The sequence below is a fragment of the Notolepis coatsorum genome, assembly GCF_963971535.1.
Source record: "Notolepis coatsorum genome assembly, chromosome: 9".
Taxonomy (NCBI): Eukaryota; Metazoa; Chordata; class Actinopteri; order Aulopiformes; family Paralepididae; genus Notolepis; species Notolepis coatsorum.
Window position 1 is genome coordinate 95,847,152 of NC_140173.1, and position 24,126 is coordinate 95,871,277.

At 45.9% G+C, this 24,126-nt stretch overlaps 1 protein-coding gene across 1 annotated transcript in view; it reads right to left on the reverse strand.

The window, feature by feature from the left end:
- Positions 1-4,656: 4,656 nt before the first annotated feature.
- Positions 4,657-24,126, reverse strand: part of ppp1r1c (protein phosphatase 1, regulatory (inhibitor) subunit 1C) — a gene marked incomplete at its 5' end in the record, with an annotated part of 63,998 nt that continues 44,528 nt past the window's right edge. Inside the window, one exon of the mRNA XM_084321580.1 lies at positions 4,657-4,773. Coding sequence (XP_084177706.1) covers positions 4,724-4,773 — 50 coding nt within the window. The 3' untranslated portion in view covers positions 4,657-4,723. The remainder of the gene's footprint in view (positions 4,774-24,126) is intronic.

Here is a 24,126-nt window from a genome sequence, read left to right on the forward strand (position 1 = left end):
ATATATATACATACACATATATATATACACACACATATATATACACACACATATATATATATATATATACATACACATATATATATACACACACATATATATACACACACATATATATATATACACAGACATATATATATACACACATTATATATACTGTGACAGATCTCCTCCCCCCTCCTTTGGATACGTGAAGGATGGGAGATATATCCATCACTTAGGTAGCTGATTAGTACTGATCGAGCACACCTGCACAGCATTTAGGCACACCCACCTCACATGCACACACTCCCGACACACACACTAGCTGATTAGTACTGATATAGTACACCTGCACATAATTAGTTGACACACACCTCACGTGCACACACAATCGTCCCACACACTACATTAACACTGAGATAGAGAGGAGTGAGTTGAGTGGAGTAGGAGTTGGAGTTGTGGTGTAGAGAGAGAGATTTAGTATTCAGAGTTGTGACGGTGAGAGGTAGTGAGAGGTGAGAGGAAAGCGAGTAGGTGTTCTTTGTGTATTGACCCTGGACCGGACGACTACCCTGAGTATTGAACAATCCCTTTTTCTGTCGGCGAGCCTGTTTTGTGTTTTTGACCCACGGACTGCCTATGACCATTCTCTTGCTTATCAAACTGCATTTTTGCCTTAATTCAATAAATATTCGTATTGATTTATACTGCTCTTGTGTGGACCTTTTGAATTTGTTTGTATTTGAACCGTGATGAGTCTGGTCCTCACCGGATTCATCACAATACATACATACACATATATATACACACACATATATATAGTATACATACACATATATATACACACACATATATATATATATATATATGCATACACATATATATACACACATATATATATACATACACAGACACATAATCTGTAAATCATCATCATCAAACCTTTATTTATCCACGTAAGAAATCATTGAGGTTGCCCTCATTCCCAATTTTACAGTTAAAATAAACAAGACCAGATTAAAAAAAGATAAAAACTAGGCAAATCACCCAAAGATGAGATAAAAATGAAGATAAAAACAAAGAAAATCAGCTAAAGCAGTTACAGACTGATACACAGTGGTTAGTGATCATGGTTTTGATCATAGGTTAGAAGAGTATTGTTGTTTAAAGTTCTGTGACACACCATGGTTGTAGAGAGTTCACTTGACTGAAAACCATAAATTCAAGACAACCACAGAAATAAAAATGAAATGTTTTACTTTTATTTTTGTTTGTGGGAAGGAAGGGATTGATGCACACAGTCATTTCCCATCCACAGTCCAATAGAGCAGTCGAGGTCCAGTAGCAGGGTTTGGTACACAGGGTGGGTTCTCAGACAGATGAGGACACAGCAGGTTCCTCCTTCCAAAACAGATCATACACAGCGCATGTTCTCTCTACTCCACCAATGATTTGCTGATCAAGGTTCTCCAACTCTCTCTGTTCGCCCTTTCTCTCCCTCTCCAAGCAGCGTGGTAACGAGCCACAGCCGTGCTCCGTGAATTAGACACAGGTGTTGTTACTCTGATTGTGGCGGAACGCTGTATATGGGCATCGGCCTGATTGCTGTACAAGCTGGTTTTGTCACCAGAACTCCTAATATGGGCATAGACACACAGTGGGAAACACACATCTGTTCTCTATCACCTCTCCTCTCCTGCTTCTCTGCTGGCTGACCCCCCCGCGTGTAGTCTTTTACCAACAAACTTGCAGTTCCGCGTTTGGGTTCTGCGATCTGATTGGCCACTGACGTACGCTAGTTCTGCCCCCCCAACTCCACGGCGGTAAGTTCCCTACGCTAGTTCTGCCCCCCCAACTCCGAAGGTGACAACCCTAACATGTCATGTTGTGTCACAACAGAATGAGTAGGTGAGTGTTAGGCCTACAGAAAGTGTAATCTATTGATTGACTTGCATGACCTAGTCAATTCGGTAGAAGAGTCTGGTGGGCGAGATTATGCATGACCAGCCTGTGATCTAAAGAGCATATTACCTACAAATAGAATGCTCATGCGGTTTTTAGGCTACTGGTAGGCTATTCTTATGCCATGCTCACTCCGGCATTAGAAGGTAGCCTAATAACTGGCATGTTTCAACACCAGTCGTCTGTCGTCTGATGTGGTTGCCCTTCTTATGGAACTCCACTCCACAAGAGCTCAATATTGAATGGCTACCTGTCAGCTGCTCAAACCTAGATACAGTAGAAACAGCTCGAAAGCACACATGGCTACACTCTGTATGCAGCAATGACCGCCTCCTGACCTTAGGCGGATTATAGCTACCCGAATAATCAAGATATTAAAACTCACTGCTCGTCCACCCAACGTAAACAGAGCAGAGATAAGCTTCAAATCACTGCAAGATCGCGCAATAATGAGGTAGTGTTTTGAACATTTATGTTGTGTTGATGGAATTACGTTAATATAGAGAGATGAAAACAATACGTTATTTCGATTGATATGAATTGGATAATGCTAGCAGGCTGCAGGCTGTTAGAGGCAGAACTAGCGTAACACGCTGTTTGGGCGTAGAGAGAGCGTACGTCAGTGGCCAATCAGATCGCAGAACCCGAACGCGGAACTGCAAGTTTGTTGGTTAAAGACTACACGCGACCCCCCCCCCCCTGTGTCCGAGGCATCGGTCTGGACCAGCAGGCCCTTGGAGAAGTCCTGGGTCACCAACACTGGTCCTGAGCCCAGCCTTCTTCAGCCCCTGGAGAGTCACCAACACTGGTCCTGAGCCCAGCCTCCTTCAGCCCCTGGAGAGTCACCAACACTGGTCCTGAGCCCAGCCTCCTTCAGCCCCTGGAGAGTCACCAACACTGGTCCTGAGCACAGCCTCCTTCAGCCCCTGGAGACTCACCAACACTGGTCCTGAGCACAGCGTCCTTCTCCATCGAAGGCTTGATCCGATCGGGCAGCCGGCTCCAGGAGAGGATAAATGGGGGACAAAGCGTCACTTGTAGCTGGTGCGTACCTTTTCCTTGGTTCAGGGGCGGGGCCACTCTCGGATCGCCTCGACCTTGCCTAGCTGGGGCTTGACACATGCCTATGGTGTACCCCAGGTAGTCTGTATCCTGTAGGCCGAGGCAACACTTCTTTGAGTTGGTGGTTAGCCTCCCCCCCCTCCCCCGGCGGTGACCTGCTGGACATGGGTCCCCCATTCCTCCCCATGGATCACGATGTCGTCCAGATATGCGGCAGCATATTGCTGGTGGACCCGGTCTATTAGCCTCTGGAAAGTGGGCGGGTTCCGAACGGGAGCATCCTGTATTGGAGCATCCCATCCGGTGTGCTGAAGGCCATCTTCTCTCAGGCTTGAGACACCAGGGACACTTGCCAGTACCCCTTGGTCAGGTCCAGGGTGGTGATGTATCGCGCTCTTCCCAATCGTTCGATGAGCTCATCCACCCTGGGCATGGGGTATGCGTCGAACCTGGAGATGGCATTTAACTGTCAGAAGTCATCACAGAACGTCCCATCAGGTTTGGGGACCACAATCGGGCTACTACATTTACATTTACATTTAGTCATTTAGCTGACGCTTTTATCCAAAGCGACTTACAAGTTCTGTACGACAAGACAGCAAGAAGGGTACAACTCTATCAGCTGAGTAACAATGTTCATCAAGTGTTGCGTGTTACAGTGTAGGTTAGTTTATTATTTATTTATTTAATAATTTATTATTATTTATAGGTACAGGCATGGTGGAGGGTAGTCAGGCAGGCAGGGCTTGTACATGGAGTGGGTTCTCAGAGAGGCAAGGGTAGTAGCACACAGCAGAGTCCTCCTTCCAAAACAGATCATACACAGCAGGTTCCTCCTTCTCTGGCCGATTGTGGTGGAACTCCATATATGGGCATCGGCCTGATTGCTGTACAAGCCAGTTTTGTCACCGGAACTCCTAATATGGGCATAGTAGATACACACAGTGGGAAACGCACATATCTAGATGTGACTGATGGGCCAATCAGAGTAACCTGTGTGTATTATGTGATATTTCAGAGGAAGCACATTGGATATCTGAAATGGTTTGATTTTGTTGATATCCAGGGGGATAATGATCATAGGGCTTTAGTCATTATTTTCACAACAACAACAACAACAGCTCTAACATACCTTGTGTGTGTGTGTGCACCAGAATCCAATAAATAAAAAATAATCCAACATCCAACACATTCAAACTAAATGGACGAAATAATAAATACGTTCGACACATTCAAACTAAATAGACTAAAGAATAAAACATATTCAACACATTCAAACTAAATGGACTAAAGAATGAATATGTTCGACACATTAAAACTACATTTCTACTTCATTAAGACCCACTGAGCCCTTCCCCCACTGCTCCTCCAACCAAAAGCAACACTGACACTGTTTTAATGGCGATTAAAGACGAGCAATTAGTTTATTTTAACATAACTTTATTATATTATGTCATCTGTTTAACAACATCACCTACTAACTGATTTCATACATTCATTTCTGCGCGCGTGTGTGTATTGCGTATGTGTGTGTGTGCATGCATGTATGTGTGTGTGTGTGTGTGTGTGTGTTTCAGATATAGAAGAGAGATAGAGAGAGGAGAGAGAGAGAAAGAGAGAGAAAGATAAAGAAAGAGAGGGAGAGAGAGAAAAAGAGACAGAGCGAGAGAGATACAGAGAGAGAAGACAGACAGAGAGAAATAGAGAGAGAAGACAGCTATCTGGAGATGGGACTGGACACTTCCTCTTCCTGGTCATATGAAAGATCTGAGAGTGAGAGAGATTGAGCGACATATATATAGAGAGAGAGAGAGTGAGAGAGAAGTGAACAAAAGTGATAGAGAGGAGGAGAGGATGAATTATAATAAAGAAAGAGAAGATACAAGCAGAGAAGAGACAAGCAGAGAAAGAAGATACAAGCAGAGAAGAGACAAGCAGAGAGAGAGAAGAGACAAGCATAAAAGAGAGAGGAGGGGTTAGTCACTGGTTAAAAGAACTGAAGGGCAAAGACTGTTACTGACTACATTAAAGCTGCAATATTTATTTTGATCACTCGAGGGCAGCAAGGAGGCATGTAAATAAAGTCACAGCTCACCCTCTCTCTCTAAATGGTGATCATTGTAATAAACACATCATGTATAAACTTAACACTGGATTAATTCACTGGAAAAAATATTGTGTTGGTGCATAGATTACTGGATTTATCGTCAACTACAATATGAATTTTCTCTTGGGGCTTTTCTTGGTTGTTGAACAAGGTGACAATGACCGAAATGACTGATGACTGATGACTGATGACTGACTGAGAACATTAAATACATCACCTACAAACATAATACTGTTATGACAACACAATACTGATGTAATTAGATACAATAAAATTCATTTGAACGGTGCTACAGATAACATTCAGCCACTAGATGTCGCACTAGAGCACCAGCATGTCATTCATCCAATCAGGTGCTATAGATAACATTCAGCCACTAGATGTCACACTAGTGCACCAGCATGTCATTCATCCAATCAGGTGCTATAGATAACATTCAGCCACTAGATGTCGCACTAGAGCACCAGCATGTCATTCATCCAATCAGGTGCTATAGATAACATTCAGCCACTAGATGTCGCACTAGAGCACCAGCATGTCATCTATCCAATCAGGTGCATTCCACATAGGGAGGGGATGCATACACACAACATGTAAACAAGAACATTCATTTCATTTTGGACCCACCAACATTTTGTAAATGAGGGGGGGGGGGGGGGGCAATACTTTTATTCCACACCTTTCTAGAAGCTCTGTGGATGTATATATATTTTAAAATGATTACCCTACGTAAAAATCTATAGCTCCTTTAATACATTGACCGCCAGCAGCAGGGGGCGCTGATCCCCCTTCATCGCCAGGTCTTTATTCAATGGATATAGTTTTAGACTGCGACATTTGCGAGTGTAACGGGGAAGCCCGTGGGTATGTCCACAGTCACGGAAACAGGTGTGTTGACGAGTGACTGTGGCAGTGCGGGCTGGTAAATTAAACTCACTTCCCCATAACAGGGTTAACAGACGCATAGGTACGGTAGTTAGGAGTGAATTCACTTCTTAGTGCAGCGGCCTGTGTCGTCGCCCGCGGACGCGGGAGCCCCCTGTTCGACTCCCCCTCGGGACATTCTCATTTAACATCAAACACAACGCGGACCCAGTATGATCCGTCACAGTGGTGCCCAGTGACCCGGATGTCCTGAGGGGCGTGAGTTTAGGGAGGTGAGTGTAACGGGGAAGCCCGTGGGTATGTCCACAGTCACGGAAACAGGTGTGTTGACGAGTGACTGTGGCAGTGCGGGCTGGTAAATTAAACTCACTTCCCCATAACAGGGTTAACAGACGCATAGGTACGGTAGTTAGGAGTGAATTCACTTCTTAGTGCAGCGGCCTGTGTCGTCGCCCGCGGACGCGGGAGCCCCCTGTTCGGCTCCCCCTCGGGACATTCTCATTTAACATCAAACACAACGCAGACCAATATGATCCGTCACACAAGTGCTTAAAATATATCTTATATATGGGCGGTCAGGTGGCGTAGCGGAGATTGCGTTCTGAAAGTGATAACCTGTCCCTCGTGAGTTCTTGAATTGATATGGTTATGGACCAACCGACCAAAGATTCACAGAACGACCAAGTTGTTTACCACAGAGTCTTTATTTCACAGAGAAGAGAACAGCCACCCTCCTCCTGCAGCCCATGGGCTCATCCTCTCGCACACCAGTAGAATAAAGAGTACATCACATTACATGTCATTTATACAGAGGAGGAGGGGAGGGGTGTATGTGTGTATATGTATCTGTGTGTGTGTGTGTGTGGTGTGTGTGTGCTTGTCTGTGTGTGTGCTTGTTTCAGAAGGGGGGCTAATGGGTTCCAGATGTAGGCAAGGAGAGACCCCTAGTCTCGAACAACACCCCAACAAATCACAGGGCCCCGACAGCTGAGTGGGGGAGAGGTGTGCGCGTGTGTATGTGTGTGTGTGCTTGTCTGTGTGCTTGTCTGTGTGTGTGTGTGTGTGTGTGTGTGTGTGTGTGGAGGGAGACACAGAGCCACGGTCCTACAGCCTGCATCGTGGGGAGACAATGGGTGCTCAGATATATAAGATATTGACATCAAATATTACTAGATCAATGAACTAAACCTATCAAGCCCCCTTTTTGACATTAAATCAATATGTCAAACACAACAGTTCATTGATGGATCTGTACCCGTCGATTGTCAACCATTACATGCATCACACCTAATACCAGACGGGATAACAACACCAGGAGAGGAGAGAGAGAGATAGAGGGAGGGGGGGAGCGGGAGAGAGAGAGAGAAGAAAGAGAGAAACACAGATTTTGCAACTTTTCCAGACGATACACGTAACCCCTGTGGGACCCCCCTTACTCAGGCACACGCAACGTCCATCAGGGAGCTACCTTCCCTCTGTTACAGTACACCGCCCATCCTGGGTCGGCCCCGTCTTCTAGAGGGCAAGGGCCTCTTCCTGAGCTGGTTCCCGTTCCAGGGTGCGGCCCCCTAGACAAAAGTGTCTCCTCTGGTCTGCTGCCTCCTCAGTGTCTCTGGACTGTCCCCTCCACCTCTCACCAGCTGGCCCACCGTCACTCCAGCTCAGCTCAGTGTCTCTCCTGCTGCCGCTTCTCCTCCTGTCGTAGATGATCTGCGTGTCGTCTATGATCTGCGGTGCCTGGCTGCTGTCGATGATTTGCGATGCCTGGCTGCTGTCGATGATTTGCGGTGCCTGGCTGCGGTGTTCATCTCCGGCCTCTGCTGCTCAGCTGCCATCTCCTCCGGTCTGCCTCTCTTCATCCTGGCCTGTCCTTCGTCTCCTCCTGCCTGTCTCCTGGTCGTCTGGTGGTCACGTCACGAACGTCTGAGGGGCTGCTGCTGGTACCTCACCCCTGGTTCAGACGCGCTGCAGACAGCTGGTGTGAATGTCTGGACCCTCTGCACCGTCTTCTTCTCCGTGTCTTCATTCCTCGTTCCGTCCTTGGTTGCGGCTGGCCCACATCAATTCTCACTGGAACCTCCACTTGAAAGGGATAACCTGTCCCTCGTGAGTTCTTGAATTGATATGGTTATGGACCAACCGACCAAAGATTCACAGAACGACCAAGTTGTTTACCACAGAGTCTTTATTTCACAGAGAAGAGAACAGCCACCCTCCTCCTGCAGCCCATGGGCTCATCCTCTCGCACACCAGTAGAAGAAAGAGTACATCACATTACATGTCATTTATACAGAGGAGGAGGGGAGGGGTGTATGTGTGTATATGTATCTGTGTGTGTGTGTGGTGTGTGTGTGCTTGTCTGTGTGTGTGCTTGTTTCAGAAGGGGGGCTAATGGGTTCCAGATGTAGGCAAGGAGAGACCAGTAGTCTCGAACAACACCCCAACAAATCACGGGCCCCGACAGCTGAGTAGGGGAGAGGTGTGCGCGTGTGTATGTGTGTGTGTGGGGTCAGAGGGGTCAGCTGAAAACAGCCGCCCCGGCGGAAGGGGCGTATGCTGGCGTTGTTGATCACCATGACAAAGCCTCCTTTACGATTGGCAGACGTCATGAACGTGCAGGGGCACACTCAACCGGGTAACCCGGGAGTTGACTCTGCTCCAACACACCAGAGAACCAACCACCCTGTCGTTACCCTATGAGGTGGTTGGTCCTATAACCCCTCAAGAAAAAACTCCAAAACATACCTGCGGGCATACTACCGCAGGACAAGTGTTTCAGTTTCCAACAGGGTTATCCCAGGCCTACGGGTCGACAAAACATTACTTCGGACCGGGCCCGGCGATACGGGAAGCACAAGGTCACCCGAGGAGGTCAAAGACCACCCCAACAGGCCCCTCTTCGCCATGCGTGAGAGAAGAGCGAAAATAATGGAGAACCAGCCCCAAGCACACCGTACTTGGTATTCCCAGGCGGTCTCCCAACCAAGTACTAACCAGGACCCACCTGCGTAGCGGCCGAGATCTGCCGAGATCGGGCGTGTACAGGTTGGCATGGCCGTAAGCCATTACGACAGTGCGGAGTACAAAATGTACCCAACAAGGGTCTCCATAGTGCCTAACCCTGTGACACCCGGACCGACCTGGCATTTTTTCCCCCTGAAAAAAGCCCAAGTCCCTCAGGGTACCAGAACAGCAGATCTGCATCCCCGGCGGACAACGGGTTTAACTGATCCGGACCAGCGTGACCAGAACCAGTCCCGTGCCCTAACCACGCCGACATGCCTACTCCAGGAGAAGGGGCAGATATGCATGTTGATCTTAAAACATGAAAAGAAGGCGCCACCCAGCCGTTCGGTGTGAACCGCGCCTGGTGGCCCACCCCCAGGGCATGAGACCCCTCTACATATGTTCAGATCCATTCCGTCATCATCCCCCAGATATGAACGAGAATCCGTCGACAACCAACACAGGTCGTCGGAAGAGGAAAAACCTCCATCCCAGTTGCTTTATAAAAACGCTGTTTTAACCCCAAGCAACCAAGGCGCGCCAGTCAGTCGCCTGATGTTCAACAGAACACCCCGAGCTAGCACTATGTGTGCGTCGGGACACAACCACATCAATAAACAGGCTAGTTAGACCTGTCATTGAATCCCCAAGGCACCCAGGGGAACGACGAGGGGTGTGATGCTTCCTAACCCCAACTCTTTTTAATAAAAAAGAAGGAAGCACCCACAGCATGAATCCCAGTCTGCACAGCCGGGAGTAAAAACTATTTATATTTTTACATCCAGTCACCCCTTACTTAGAGGGTTTAGACCGAAATACCCCAGAAAGCCTTCCCACATGAGTCGTAGCATGAAAAAGACATGGCAACTGCGAGTCACGTGACCAACTGACTCAAGTTACACATAAATCGAGCGTAGCAGACCCGTAAGCCCTACGCTCTAACCCGACACTTTGACACCACAGACCTTACGTAAAGATCTAACTCACGGAAGCCGTCGTCATAGCAACGTACTCGTATGCTATGACGGGGGGAAACCCAGCACACAACTCCTGTTTGTAATAGGAGCCGCGTCAGGACAACCCTCCCCCCCCCCTCCCCAGCCAAGGCGTTGAACGGCTTGGCCCTGACTGGCCCAACAGGAGATGAGAAAACCCCCTTGACCAATCAAGTGGGAAGGAGGGGTTTATTCGGCACCCCCTCACAAAAACCCTTCCCCCTACACACAATAACAACTGTAGCATATGAGACCTTTGGTAGAATGCTAATGCATAGCGCAAGCTAATACAATGCACGCTACCCACAGACTGTGAACAGGGTTTTACAACAAAACCAAGTCGTATGTGTGTGTGAATCCTACACCCGCATCCCATGTTGTACATAGAAAAACACTGACAGAGAGTATAACGGCTAGGGCGTGGAACGTGTATATACGAGTATTACTGCAACTAACACAACAGTGTTGTGGATCAACATTACTTTGCGTGTAAGCAGATCATACAACCAGCTTCTACCTGCATATGGAGCGTCAGGCCAAGATAGAAACCTTTCTATAACTGAGTGTATGCTGCAGACCTTGCTTAATCTCATAACACGAACGTAACTCATCCCTCAATGTATACAATGCAGATTCACATTTCGCAACCTCATCATATGTTTTGGTGAAGAAACACACAGTTTGTTTAGCCAAAAAATACAGTCCCCCTTTTAGGGGACTTTTTATTTAGGCAACAAATTTATATGAGAGGGCCGGGGAGGGGTACAGAGGGGACCACAGGGGAAAAAGTCACTGTATTTTAGCGGCGTCTGCTGCCTCGAGCCGCTCTGGCTTTGCCACCCCGAGAATCCCCGGAGGGACGATAGGCAATCGGTTGCTGGTCTCGTCGATCCCTACCGTCTCCTCCGGTCGTAGATGGGCCGGCTGCAGCAGTAGCACCGTCTCTCCTCCTGGCCTTCATTGACGGGCCAGCAGTGGCGGCGGAGGCAGTGGTAGGCACGACGGAGGTAGCTCGACGTCGTGGAAGCCTTCTGACTCCACTGGCGAGGACGGGAGGCGGAAAATGGGGTTGGAGAACGGATCTCTCCTCTGCCATCTCTCTGCATGTTGAGGTCATCAGCTGCAGGGCCTTCCCGAACAGTCCAGCATCGGAGAGGGGTGCCGTCAGAAGAGGGGCTCTCTTCTTCTCTGGCACACGGGCCTGCTCCAGCCAAAGGTGGCGCTGGATCAGAGTAGCCAGGGCGCGCGCTTTCCCAGCGGCTATGGCCTGCACCTGAGTCAGATGCAGGACAGCTCCTGCCGCCTGGGTGAGCTGATCATGTTGTACCGCGGTCAGCTCCGCGCCGCCCGTCATTATCCCAGATACAAATCTAGCGACATTAGACGCAGCAGCCAGCGACTGTGTACCCGCGACAAACGACTGGTCACTCCAATACGCCAATCGCCTAGCCGATTTTCCTTGGAGAACCGGCTTGCATAATGGTTCCCACACCACATCCGGACAGAGGAGAGCGGCCATCGGCCTATCAAGCCGTGGCACACCCTCTCTCATACCTTCAACCAACCCCGCCACCCGCGTAACTGGTACGTAGGCGGGAGTAAGGCCCATGATGTGAGACACCACCTGGCCCCGACGAACATAGGCCCCCATTGAGGGGAAAAATGGGTAGACAACGGATGGCAGAATTCAGTACTGTATCTACAAAACCTTCTGTTTAATCATCTTCCATCTATTAATTGGCTTAGATTTTTAAGGTCTGGTCAATTTGAGCATGGTGTTATTCACAGTCAAAGATAAAAAAATATGTATTGATATTCTCATTTGGTTCATTACAATTTACTCAAAATAAAAATTTCATTCAATCAATCACCGTGCAGATTGATTGATTGAATGAAAATGTTATTAACAGATTGCAGAATGGGTACAATACTGTACGGCTCAATACACACAATTGTTAAGGGGATGCAGACCAGAGAAAGACTTTCATCTTGTTTACATCAGGGTCCCCCATTTTCAATTCATAATTAATTGTAAGTAAGGGTGCAACTTGCACCGTGCAATCCATTCTTTGTGGATCTAGCCCACAGTATTTCTGACACTGGGAATACATTCCCTGAGATTCATAGATGTCCCTAGAATCAGATACCAAGAACATGCAAAAAAAAGTCTGTAAATGTGTATTCTACATTCTTATGGAATGAATGAGATAAAAAAAAATTATTTTTTGTAATTAATTTTGAATACATTTTCATAACGCGATAATTTGCTGTGTAATTAATTAATCTAATTAACGCGATACACTGACAGCCCTAATTTTGATATATCTGTCATACACTCAAATATATTTAGATTAGGGCTGTCAGTTTATCGCGTTAATTAGATTAATTAATTACACAGCAAATTATCGCGTTATGAAAATTGACGCAAAATTAATTACAGCCGACCTATATTTACTTTAGACAAGTGGCAAATCGGTGCGCTTTTATTTTGAAATCCACGCTTGAGTTGGGCGTATTAAACTTGGCCCATTGAATGACCCGTAGCCTACTTGATCGTCACTTCACACATGCGTCGTCTATCAAACAAAACAAACACACAAAGGAATTAGCTCAGCTGGAACAAGATGTCAGCATCACCCGAGGCGATACTCCTGGGACCTATGAACGGCAAGTTCAATTTCAAAAAGAATATAGATGGGACAGTAAACAAGACCATTGTAATATGTAGCTTATGTCAAAAAGAATTTGCGTATCACCGAAGCTGCTCTAGTCTAACGTATCACATGAACGCTAAACATGTCCAGGCAAGTTGTTCGAGCAGCTCCAGTGTAGCTAACGTTAGCTCCAGAGCAACTCGCACGCTTCGTCAAACCACTCTTGGAGAATTACCGTTAGGCAAACGGTTGAGTAAATCCACCACAGACAAACTAACCAACAGCGTCGCGAAGTGGATAGCAAAATATTGTAGGCCAATAGCTATAGTGGAAGATAAGGGTTTAGCGGAGTCATTTCGAATAGCGTCGTCTGACCCAAATTACAAGCTACCCTCGAGAGCTACAGTGATGAAAAGGATCCACAACATGTATGACACAGAGAGGGAGGCGAGGGAAGAAGTGTTGGCACGGGCTGGCCCAATGGCCCTAACGGGTGATCACTGGACGTCGGTGGGCAATCATAATTATTTGGGTGTCACAGTGCACTTGATCGATACTGAGTGGAAACTGCAATCATTTGCATTAACGGTGACCAAAACTGTGGGCCGCCATTTCGCCGATGCGTGTGCTGAACAGTTCAACACCGTAATAGAGGAGTGGAATATAAAAGATAAAGTCACATCTATTGGGACTGATTCCGCCCGTAATATGATAGCAGCAGCGCGCTATATGCCGTTCCAGCACATGCCATGTGCTGCACACGTGCTGCAAAGAACCATCACAGTCTCCCTTGAGGACAGAAGCCTTGACACCACCCTGGCAAAGTGCCGCAAGATTGTAGGCCACTTCAAGCACAGCCCTGCCAGTACAGAAGAACTGCAGCAGCAGCAGACTGCCCTCGGACAAGCAAAAGAGCCCATGATACAAGATGTATCCACAAGGTGAGACTGTTTAACTACCTGTTGTATGCTTAGGGTAAATTTAGTGTGTGTGTGTGTTTATTTCTTTGTATTCTGTACAATTGCATCATGCTGCATTAACAACCCCCAGTGGGACTAATAGTTATTTTATTGAATTGGAAGGTGGAATTCGACACTGGCCATGATCTCACGGTACCTGAGGAACCAGGAGGCTGTGACTGCCACTTTGGCCCAACAGAACCACAAGCTGTCCATGCTGACCCCCACAGAGTGTGACAAACTGAAGAAGCTGGAGCTTGTACTTGAGCCCTGCAGGTAAGTGTCTCTCCCTCTCTCTCTCCCCCCATACACCCCCCTCCTCTCTCTCTCTCCCCCATACACACACCTCACACCCCACTCTCTCTCTCCCATACACACACCTCACCCCCCAATCTCCCCCATACACACACCTATCTCTCTCCCATACACACACCTCACCCCCCCCTCTCTCCCCCATACACACACCTATCTCTCCCATACACACACCTCACCCCCCCTCTCTCCCCCATACACACACCTATCTCTCTCCCATACACACACCTCACCCCCCCCCTCTCTCCCCCATACACACACCTATCTCTCCCATACACACACCTCACCCCCCCCTCTCTCCCCCATACACACACATATCTCTCTCCCATACACACACCTCACCCCCCCCCTCTCTCCCCCATACACACACCTCACCCCTCTCTCTCCCATACACACACCTCACCCCCCCCCCTCTCTCCCCCATACACACACCTATCTCTCTCCCATACACACACCTCACCCCCCCTCTCTCCCCCATACACACACCTATCTCCCTCTCATACACACACCTTCACCTCTTTCTCTCTCGCTCTCTTGTTTCACTGCAGGTATGTGACTGAGCTCCTTGGAGGGGAAACCTACGTCTCATGCTCTGTGGTGCTCCCCGCACTCTGCCACCTAAACCGCATCATGGACCTCAACGAGGAGGATCCGGGCTACATGGTAAAGTTCAAGGCCAGCTTCACGAAGGACCTGGACGCACGCAAAGCGACCCTCAACAACAGATGGCTGAAGCTGGCTACAGCCCTCGACCCGCGATTCAAGGACTTGAAGAGCGTACCAAAGGACGAGAGGGATGAGGTGTGTGTGTGAATGAGAAGACCAGTGTTAAGTCCTTAGGCTGTCATGAAAAGTCCTATGCAACTAATTAATTGTCCCTCTTATTAGGTGTGGACCTGGCTTAAAGAGATGCTGCCAGGACCAGAAGCAGACAAAGCTGCTCCACAAGCCACAGAGGACGAGCCACCAGCGAAGAGGACCCTCCTCCTGCTGTCTTCAGACTCTGATTCAGATGAAGTCAGGGTACTGTCAGGACAATTAGACCTCTACAAAGCTGAGCCCAGCATCGGAATGAATGACTGTCCACTGGAGTGGTGGGCAGCTCACGCAAAAGCCTATGGACAGCTGTCTCCTCTTGCTCGCAAATATCTGGCTACTCCTGCTACCTCTGTGCCATGTGAGAGGCTATTTTCACTTGCAGGTCACATAGTCCAAAAGAAGAGGGCAGCCTTACTCTCAGACAATGTAAACAAGCTTGTTTGTCTTAGCAATTGGCTCAAGGAATAGATTTGTCATGCATACAGTAGACCCTGCACTAGACCCTGCACTAGACCCTGCAGTCATGCCCCAGACCCTGTAGTAGACCCTGTAGTCATGCCCCCAGAAACTGTAGTAGACCCTGTAGTCATGCCCCCAGACACTGTAGTAGACACTGTACTAGACCCTGTAGTCAGTATATTAATATTTGAATAGTCATATTTGGCACTATATCGTCGAGTTGGACGTAGTCTATTAAGCTAATAATAGTCTGTTAATATATAGTGCTTCGTGCGGTGAGAATACTACCGTAGTCAGTACCCCATCGTTTCGGGCAGAGAACTGGCTGCTTATCCAGGGTGGTTGACCCCACGTGAAGCTGCACCCGAGGAGCCCCAGAGCCGACGAGCGAGTGGACCTGTATACCGGATTATTCTGCCGACGACAGCCCGCCTTCCCAGGCACGGATTATGCTTTGTATACTTTGATTATTCCATGGATAAAGACCCCCGACACTGTAGTCATGCCCCCAGACACTGTAGTAGACACTGTACTAGACCCTGTAGTCATGCCCCCAGACACTGTAGTAGACACTGTACTAGACCCTGTAGTCATGCCCCCAGACACTGTAGTAGACACTGTACTAGACCCTGTAGTCATGCCCCCAGACACTAGCTTGCTGTGGGCTGTTTTGATTTTTGAGGATACTGTAGCTTAGTGTAAACTGTTATTGGCTGTATCAGCAACAAATGTTACCTTATTGAGAGGTATGTTTTCATTCATTTTATTTTATTCAATTTAATAAAATTTATTTCTAAAGCATTCTTCACTTGCAGGTCACATAGTCCAAAAGAAGAGGGCAGCCTTACACACAGACAATGTAAACAAGCTGAAGCTTGTTTGTCTTAGCAATTGGCTCAAGGAATAGATGTCATGCATACAGTAGACCCTGTAGTAAACCCTGCACTAGACCCTGATTTTTGAGGATACTGTAGCTTAGTGTAAACTGTTATTGGCTGTATCGGCAACAAATGTTACCTTATTGAGAGGTATGTTTTCATTCATTTTATTTATTTATTTATTCAATTTAATAGAATTGATTTCTAAAGCATTCTTCACTTGCAGGTCACATAGTCCAAAAGAAGAGGGCAGCCTTACACTCAGACAATGTAAACAAGCTGAGGAATAGATGTCATGCATACAGTAGACCCTGTAGTAGACCCTGCACTAGATCCTGCAGTAGACCCTGCAGTAGACCCTGATTTGAGGATACTGTAGCTTAGTGTAAACTGTTAGCTGTATCAGCAACAAATGTTACCTTATTGAGAGGTATGTTTTCATTTTATTTATTTTATTTATTTAATAAAATTGATTTCTAAAGCATTCTTCTTGGTGTATTTAATTGATCAGTCACCTGCTACAATAATGTAATGTCCTTGAATTTTAAATATTTATATGAATATGAAATATAAATATGCGATTAAAATGCGATTAATTAGATTAATTAATTACAAAACCTGTAATTAATTAGATTACAAATTTTAATCGCCTGACAGCACTAATTTAGATCTATCATTCACTCAAATATATTTAGATCTGTCATTCACTCAAATATATTTGGATATATCTGTAATTTATTTGGACAAACACACAATAATATCCCTTAGGGCAACTGAAAATGAACACCAGGAAGACGTCCTTGCTAAAGCACTACAATCATCTGTAAAATAACAATCAACTGCTCAAATATCAGGAAGGTGCTATAGATAACATTCAGCCACTAGATGTCTCATTAGAAATGGGATGTAGGGAGGGGATACATGCCTGCAATATGTAACAACAACATTCCTTTTAAACATTCCTATATTCATTAATCAATCATTTGGGGGGGGGGGGAAGCATTACTTTTATTCTGCACCTTTCTACTAGTTATGTGGGTGTATTCTTAAAAAAAAACATTACTAAAAATGTTATCCTCAAATCACGTCTTTTCTTTATTTATAATTTTCTTTAAAGATTTGTGGAATGACATCACATTCCTCATGACATGAGTTAAAAAAATGTAAGTCTCGAAGCATGGCAAAGCTGTTGCTCAAACAAATACCTGATTTACAGTTACTGGTATAAACAATCTGAGGTCTGCATGTTTTTCACGAGATCCGAGTGTTTATGTGGAAGTAAACATCACATAAACACCACGATGAAAACCCTCCTACACCAAGCTACCACTGCATCCTAAAGACACCAAGGAACAAGGCTACCACTGCATCCTAAAGACACCAAGGAACAAGGCTACCACTGCATCCTAAAGACACCAAGGAACAAGGCTACCACTGCATCCTAAAGACACCTAGGAACAAGGCTACTACTGCATTCTAAAGACACCAAGGAACAAGGCTACTACTGCATCCTAAAGACACCAAGGAACAAGGCTACTACTGCATTCTAAAGACACCAAGGAACAAGGCTACCACTGCATCCTAAAGACACCAAGGAACAAGGCTACTACTGCATCCTAAAGAGACAAAGGAACAAGGATACTACTGCATTCTAAAGACACCAAGGAACAAGGCTACTACTGTATTCTAAAGACACCAAGGAACAAGGCTACTACTGCATTCTAAAGACACCAAGGAACAAGGCTACCACTGCATCCTAAAGACACCAAGGAACAAGGCTACTACTGCATCCTAAAGAGACAAAGGAACAAGGCTACTACTGCATTATAAAGACACCAAGGAACAAGGCTACCACTGCATCTTAAAGACACCAAGGAACAAGGATACTACTGCATCCTAAAGACACCAAGGAACAAGGATACTACTGCAACCTAAAGAGACCAAGGAACAAGGATACTACTGCATTCTAAAGACACCAAGGAACAAGGATACTACTGCATCCTAAAGACACCAAGGAACAAGGATACTACTGCATTCTAAAGAGACCAAGGAACAAGGATACTACTGCATCCTAAAGAGACCAAGGAACAAGGCTACTACTGCATTCTAAAGACACCAAGGAACAAGGCTACCACTGTATTCTAAAGACACCAAGGAACAAGGCTACCACTGCATTCTAAAGACACCAAGGAACAAGGCTACTACTGCATCCTAAAGACACCAAGGAACAAGGCCACTACTGTATTCTAAAGACACCAAGGAACAAGGCTACCACTGCATCCTAAAGACACCAAGGAACAAGGATACTACTGCATTCTAAAGACACCAAGGAACAAGGCTACTACTGTATTCTAAAGACACCAAGGAACAAGGCTACTACTGCATTCTAAAGACACCAAGGAACAAGGCTACTACTGTATTCTAAAGACACCAAGGAACAAGGCTACTACTGCATCCTAAAGACACCAAGGAACAAGGATACCACTGCATCCTAAAGACACCAAGGAACAAGGCTACTACTGCATCCTAAAGACACCAAGGAACAAGGCTACCACTGCATCCTAAAGACACCAAGGAACAAGGATACTACTGCATTCTAAAGACACCAAGGAACAAGGATACTACTGCATTCTAAAGACACCAAGGAACAAGGCTACTACTGTATTCTAAAGACACCAAGGAACAAGGATACTACTGCATTCTAAAGACACCAAGGAACAAGGATACTACTGTATTCTAAAGACACCAAGGAACAAGGATACTAGTACTGCATCCTAAAGTCACCAAGTACACATGCAGGAACCAGCACTAGCTTATAGGCAAAATGACTCAATTGCATTTCCAAAAGCACGTAATTGAATGGGTGAGCCAGAAATATCACTCCTCTTATTTGTATGTGGTTGAGTGTACATGGTCCTCATCCCAAATGATTAAATACTACCCATAGCATCTTTAATACTCCAACCGAAGACAAAAGTAAAGAGGGATAAAGCAAGATGAAATAAAAACAAATGTATGATAAACAACAACAGCAAATAACATCAGACTAGTCCTGCTTGATCCCACTGAGCAGTGTTGTTCAGTAACGTGTTACTTTGTTACTGTAATTTTATTACTTTCCCAGTAACAAGTAAAGTAAGGCATTACAATTTCCAAAATAGTAATTATATTACAGTTACTAATCCAAGTAATGCTGCGTTACTGCGTTAAATCGTCGCCAGATTGCAATGTGTTTTTTTTCATCCTATAACGTTAGATTATGTTTATACATGGTCCTCTGTAGATGATGTGTGTCGTGTGCACACGGGCTGGCAGGTCAAAACGCAGTGTGGAAGGTAAGAGAAATACAACATCTAATTTGATTAAGCATCTGACACGGCAGCACGACAATGTGAAACTTGACACAAAAAAACAGACACTGACAGGGAAGCCTCTAGTCTACCAGTGTCAGTGATGGATGTAAACAAACTGGGTCTAACATCAGGGAAAACAACAGAAACTGATCTAAGATCAGGGAAAACACCACCTGTGAGTGGAGAAGGTCTGAAGAAGCTCGTCGCTGGGTATATCATCCAGGAGATGTTACCTATTTCCACAGTTGACTCGCCTCATTTCGACGCATCATAGAGAAAATACCCATAAACAGTGTTAATTTTGTCAGCAATTTTGAATTTTAGTTTTAGTCTTAGTCATGTGTCAAATGCTCTTTTTTGTTTTCATCATATTTAGTCACTTTCATAATTTTTCGATTAGTCAAGTTTTAGTCAACTACAGGTCTGAGCATTTTAGTCTTAGGCCCTTGTTACACACTGTTTTTGTGCTCGTTTGAATACGTTTTTGAATACGTTTGCTGTCCCTATTAGATAGAAATGCCGTTTTGGCAGGAAACGTTTTGTCCCTACTGAAAACGCTAAATTGTGTTTCCGTTTTGGAATAACGCCAAAAACTCGCCGACAACGTGTCGTGTAATCTGCGCGGAGCCGTTGTTGCTCAACGCCCATGCGCAGTAGATACCCACATCTGCGTGCTCTCACCAATGTCCGGTGACAACAGAGCTATAGCTGCAGCTACCATGTGTTGTCAAGTTATTGTTACAAGGACCCCAGTCCAAGCTACAACAGTCTGCATTTCCTTAACAATTGTTTGTATTGAGCCGTATTGTATTGTACCCATTCTGCGATATGTTAAATAAAGTTTACATCCATTCATTCTGCTAGCATTACCGATTGCATGAGCAGCTGGCTAACGTGAGCTAGCGTTAGCTATCAGCAGTGTTGGGCAAGTTACTTTAAAAAAGTAACTAGTTACAGTTACTAGTTACTTCTTCCAAAAAGTAACTAAATTACTTACTCAGTTACAAATTATAAAAGTAACTAGTTACTTCAGAAAGTAACTATTGCGTTACTTTCAAGATTTTTTTTTACATAAACAACATACACAAATCTAAACTATTTTAATGTTGCTGTGGGACAAAGTGAGACTAGCCTCCAATCAAATGCCATGTAGGCTATGTAGATATTATAATTACTATGTTTATATAGTGGATCATACAAATACAAACAGAATAGATGTTTTGGAACTTTTGATATGTATTGCCCCTCAACAGGCCACAACTGGGCAACATTAAATTATGCTTGTTAAGCACTATACCAAAAATAAATAACAAATATATACTGATTGATTGAACATTTTAATTAACAGATTTCAGAATGGGTACAATACAGTACGGCTCAATACACACAATTGTTAAGGGGATGCAGACCAGAGAAAGAGTTTCGTCTTGTTTACATCAGGGTCCCCCATTTTCAATTCATGACATTTATGTCTTTCTCTGGTCTGCATCCCCTTAACAATTGTATGTATTGAGCTGTACTGTACTGTACCCATTCTGCAATCTGTTAATAAACTTTTCAATCAATCAATCAATGACATACACAACATACAGATATAAGAATCTAATCGAATCATCTAAACTAATCTAATCATTACATTTAAGACATGCATGACATACAGATATATTATATCTCTGAGCACCTGAAGCCTATTAAACCAGGAAGTGCAGCACTGTTGATAAGGCTGTCAGCACTGCAGTAGGGCCACTCAGTGCCCTGCGCTGCAAAGAGTGAACACAAAACGCTCATGGACCCGCGGTCTCATGTTGACTGAGTCGCTTGTGTTGTTCGTTGGATTCGTTTTTGAGCTCAAAACGTACACTACAGTCTACACAGACCGCGCTCTCATGCTGACTGATCACTGATCAGTGATCGCTTGTCTTGTCGCGCTGTGTGTCAGACTCTGGATGCTTTAGACACCCGCCCACCTCCACCTCTGATTGGCTTACCATGACATTGTATTCAACCTCAGCCAATTGTCAGCATGTATGCTTGGCTCGCGCACTGTCCACTAAACAAGGAAGAACATATTATTGCCTCTCGGCGCAGAGATATGTCTGATGAAAGAAAAAGGTTCATTCATAGTAACGCGCCGCATTTTTTTGTAGTAACGGTAACAACGTTATTAAGATTGGAAGAGTAATCCGTTAGATTACTCGTTACTGAAAAAACGAACGCCGTTAGTAACGAAGTTACTTATAGTGCCGTTATTCCCATCACTGGCTATCAGACCCTGTTAGCTCAAGCTCCTCTTTCAATCTTAACAAGCATTAAACAAAATGGCCCAGTCATCTATTCACTTTTGTTTAATACACGAGGCGTTGTCTCTAATGTTATCTAGCTACTGACCCCTTCTCTTCTCCCTCTACACTAAATCACTGGGTAACATTATCACGTCTCATGGCTTCTCCTACCACTGTTATGCCGACGATACTCAACTCTTCCTCTCCTTCCCTCCCTCAGATATCCACGTCTCTGAGCGGATCTCGGCCTGTCTGTCCGACATCTCCGCCTCGATGACGACCAACCACCTCAAACTGAACCTAAGCAAAACAGAATTGCTCCACCTGCCGGCCAAATCCTCCCCCCTGACCGACCTTTCCATCACAGTCGAGAATGCAGCTGTGACCGCGTCCCCGACACAGCAGCATCACACCTGGACAAGAGGCAGGGGAACTATGTGAGAATGCTGTTCATCGACTACAGCTCAGCATTCAATACCATAGTCCCCTCCAAACTCATAGCCAAGCTCAGGGACCTGGGCTTGAACTATGACCTCTGCCAGTGGGTCTTGGACTTCCTGACGGGCAGACCCCAGGTGGTAAGAGCCGGCAACTGCACCTCCTCATCCATCACGCTCAACATAGGGGCCCCACAGGGCTGTGTTCTGAGCCCCCTCCTCTACTCCCTGTACACACATGACTGCGTAGCACAGCGGAACAACAACACCATCATCAAATTTGCTGATGACACAGTAGTGGTGGGCCTGATCTCTGCCAACAACGAAAGGGCCTACCTGGAAGAGGTAGAGAACCTGTCACAGTGGTGTCAGGAGAACTGCCTCTCCCTGAACGTCAGCAAAACAAAAGAGATGATTGTGGACTTCAGGAGGTCGGGGGTCAAGGACTACAGCCCCCTCAGCATCGACGGGGCACCGGTTGAGAGAGTGAACAGTTTCAAGTACCTCGGAGCCCACATATCCGAGGACTTGACATGGACCACACACATTGACAGTGTTGTGAAGAAGGCACGACAACGCCTCTACTTCCTCAGGCGCCTAAGGAAGTTCCAAGTCAGTCAGAAGATCCTTAGGAACTTCTACTCATGTACAATAGAGAGCATTCTGACCGTAGCAGACTACAAAGAGTGACACGTTCAGCCGAACGCACAATTGGAGGGGGGCTTCCCACCCTCCAGAACATTTACAACAAGCGGTGCAAGGGGAAGGCTAAGAGAATTATTAAGGACTCGAGCCACCCGAACAACTGCCTCTTTGAACTGCTGCGGTCAGGCAAACGATACCGGAGTCTTAAGGCGAGCACAGAAAGACTCAGAAGAAGCTTCTATCCCCAGGCCATCAGGCTGCTAAACGAACAATAATCACTATGCAACAACCATCAAATGCACACAGCACACACACACACCCACACGCACACACTCACTCAAACAAACAACACACTGCAGCACCCACTCTCCACACTTTAGATCACACAAACACACTTACACTTTATATTTATTGATAAAGGATTTGCACTACAACTCGTACACCTACTGTGAATTGTACCTAAATTGCACCTCGTCCCATTTCTCCATTTCTGCCTTGCACTATATAGTATTGTATATTAGTACACTGCACAGTATTGTATATTGTATGGTAACTACGTCTATTCTGCATCGAACATTGTACATATGTCTAAACTGAACACTGTGACCTCATTTTTTTTACTTCTAATTTTACTATGTTATTTTATTTCATACTTATCTTGTCTTGCACAGTCTCTGGAGCGCAACAGTAAGAAGCATTTTGTATAAAAGTATTCTGTACTTCTGTATGACAACTATTAAAGAAACTTGAAACTTGAACCTTGGTGTTGTCCTCGACGACCAGTTGAACTTCTCTGCTCACATCGCAGCGACAACCAGAACCTGCCGATTCCTCTTGAGCAACGTCAGAAGGATCCGCCCCTTCCTGACAAAAGAAGCCACCCAACTCCTCGTCCAATCAACAGTCATCTCCCGCCTCGACTACTGCAACGCACTGCTCGCTGGCCTCCCGGCCACTGCCACTAAGCCTCTTCAACTCATTCAGAACGCAGCGGCCCGCCTGATCTCAAACCTACCGAAGTCGGCCCATGTCACCCCACTTCTTAGGGACCTGCACTGGCTCCCCATTGCTGCACGAATCCGCTTCAAGGCCCTCGACCTAGCATACCGTGCGGCAAAGGGAACTGCTCCCGCCTACCTCCGGTCAATGGTCTCTAACTACACACCCTCAAGACCCCTACGCTCTGCATCTTCTGGCCGCCTCAGACATACTCCTATCCAAGCTCCGGGAGGGTCATCAAAGAGAAGTCGCCTATTCTCAATCCTTGCCCCACAATGGTGGAATGAACTACCCACCCCAGTTAGGACAGCCGAAACACGTCCAATCTTT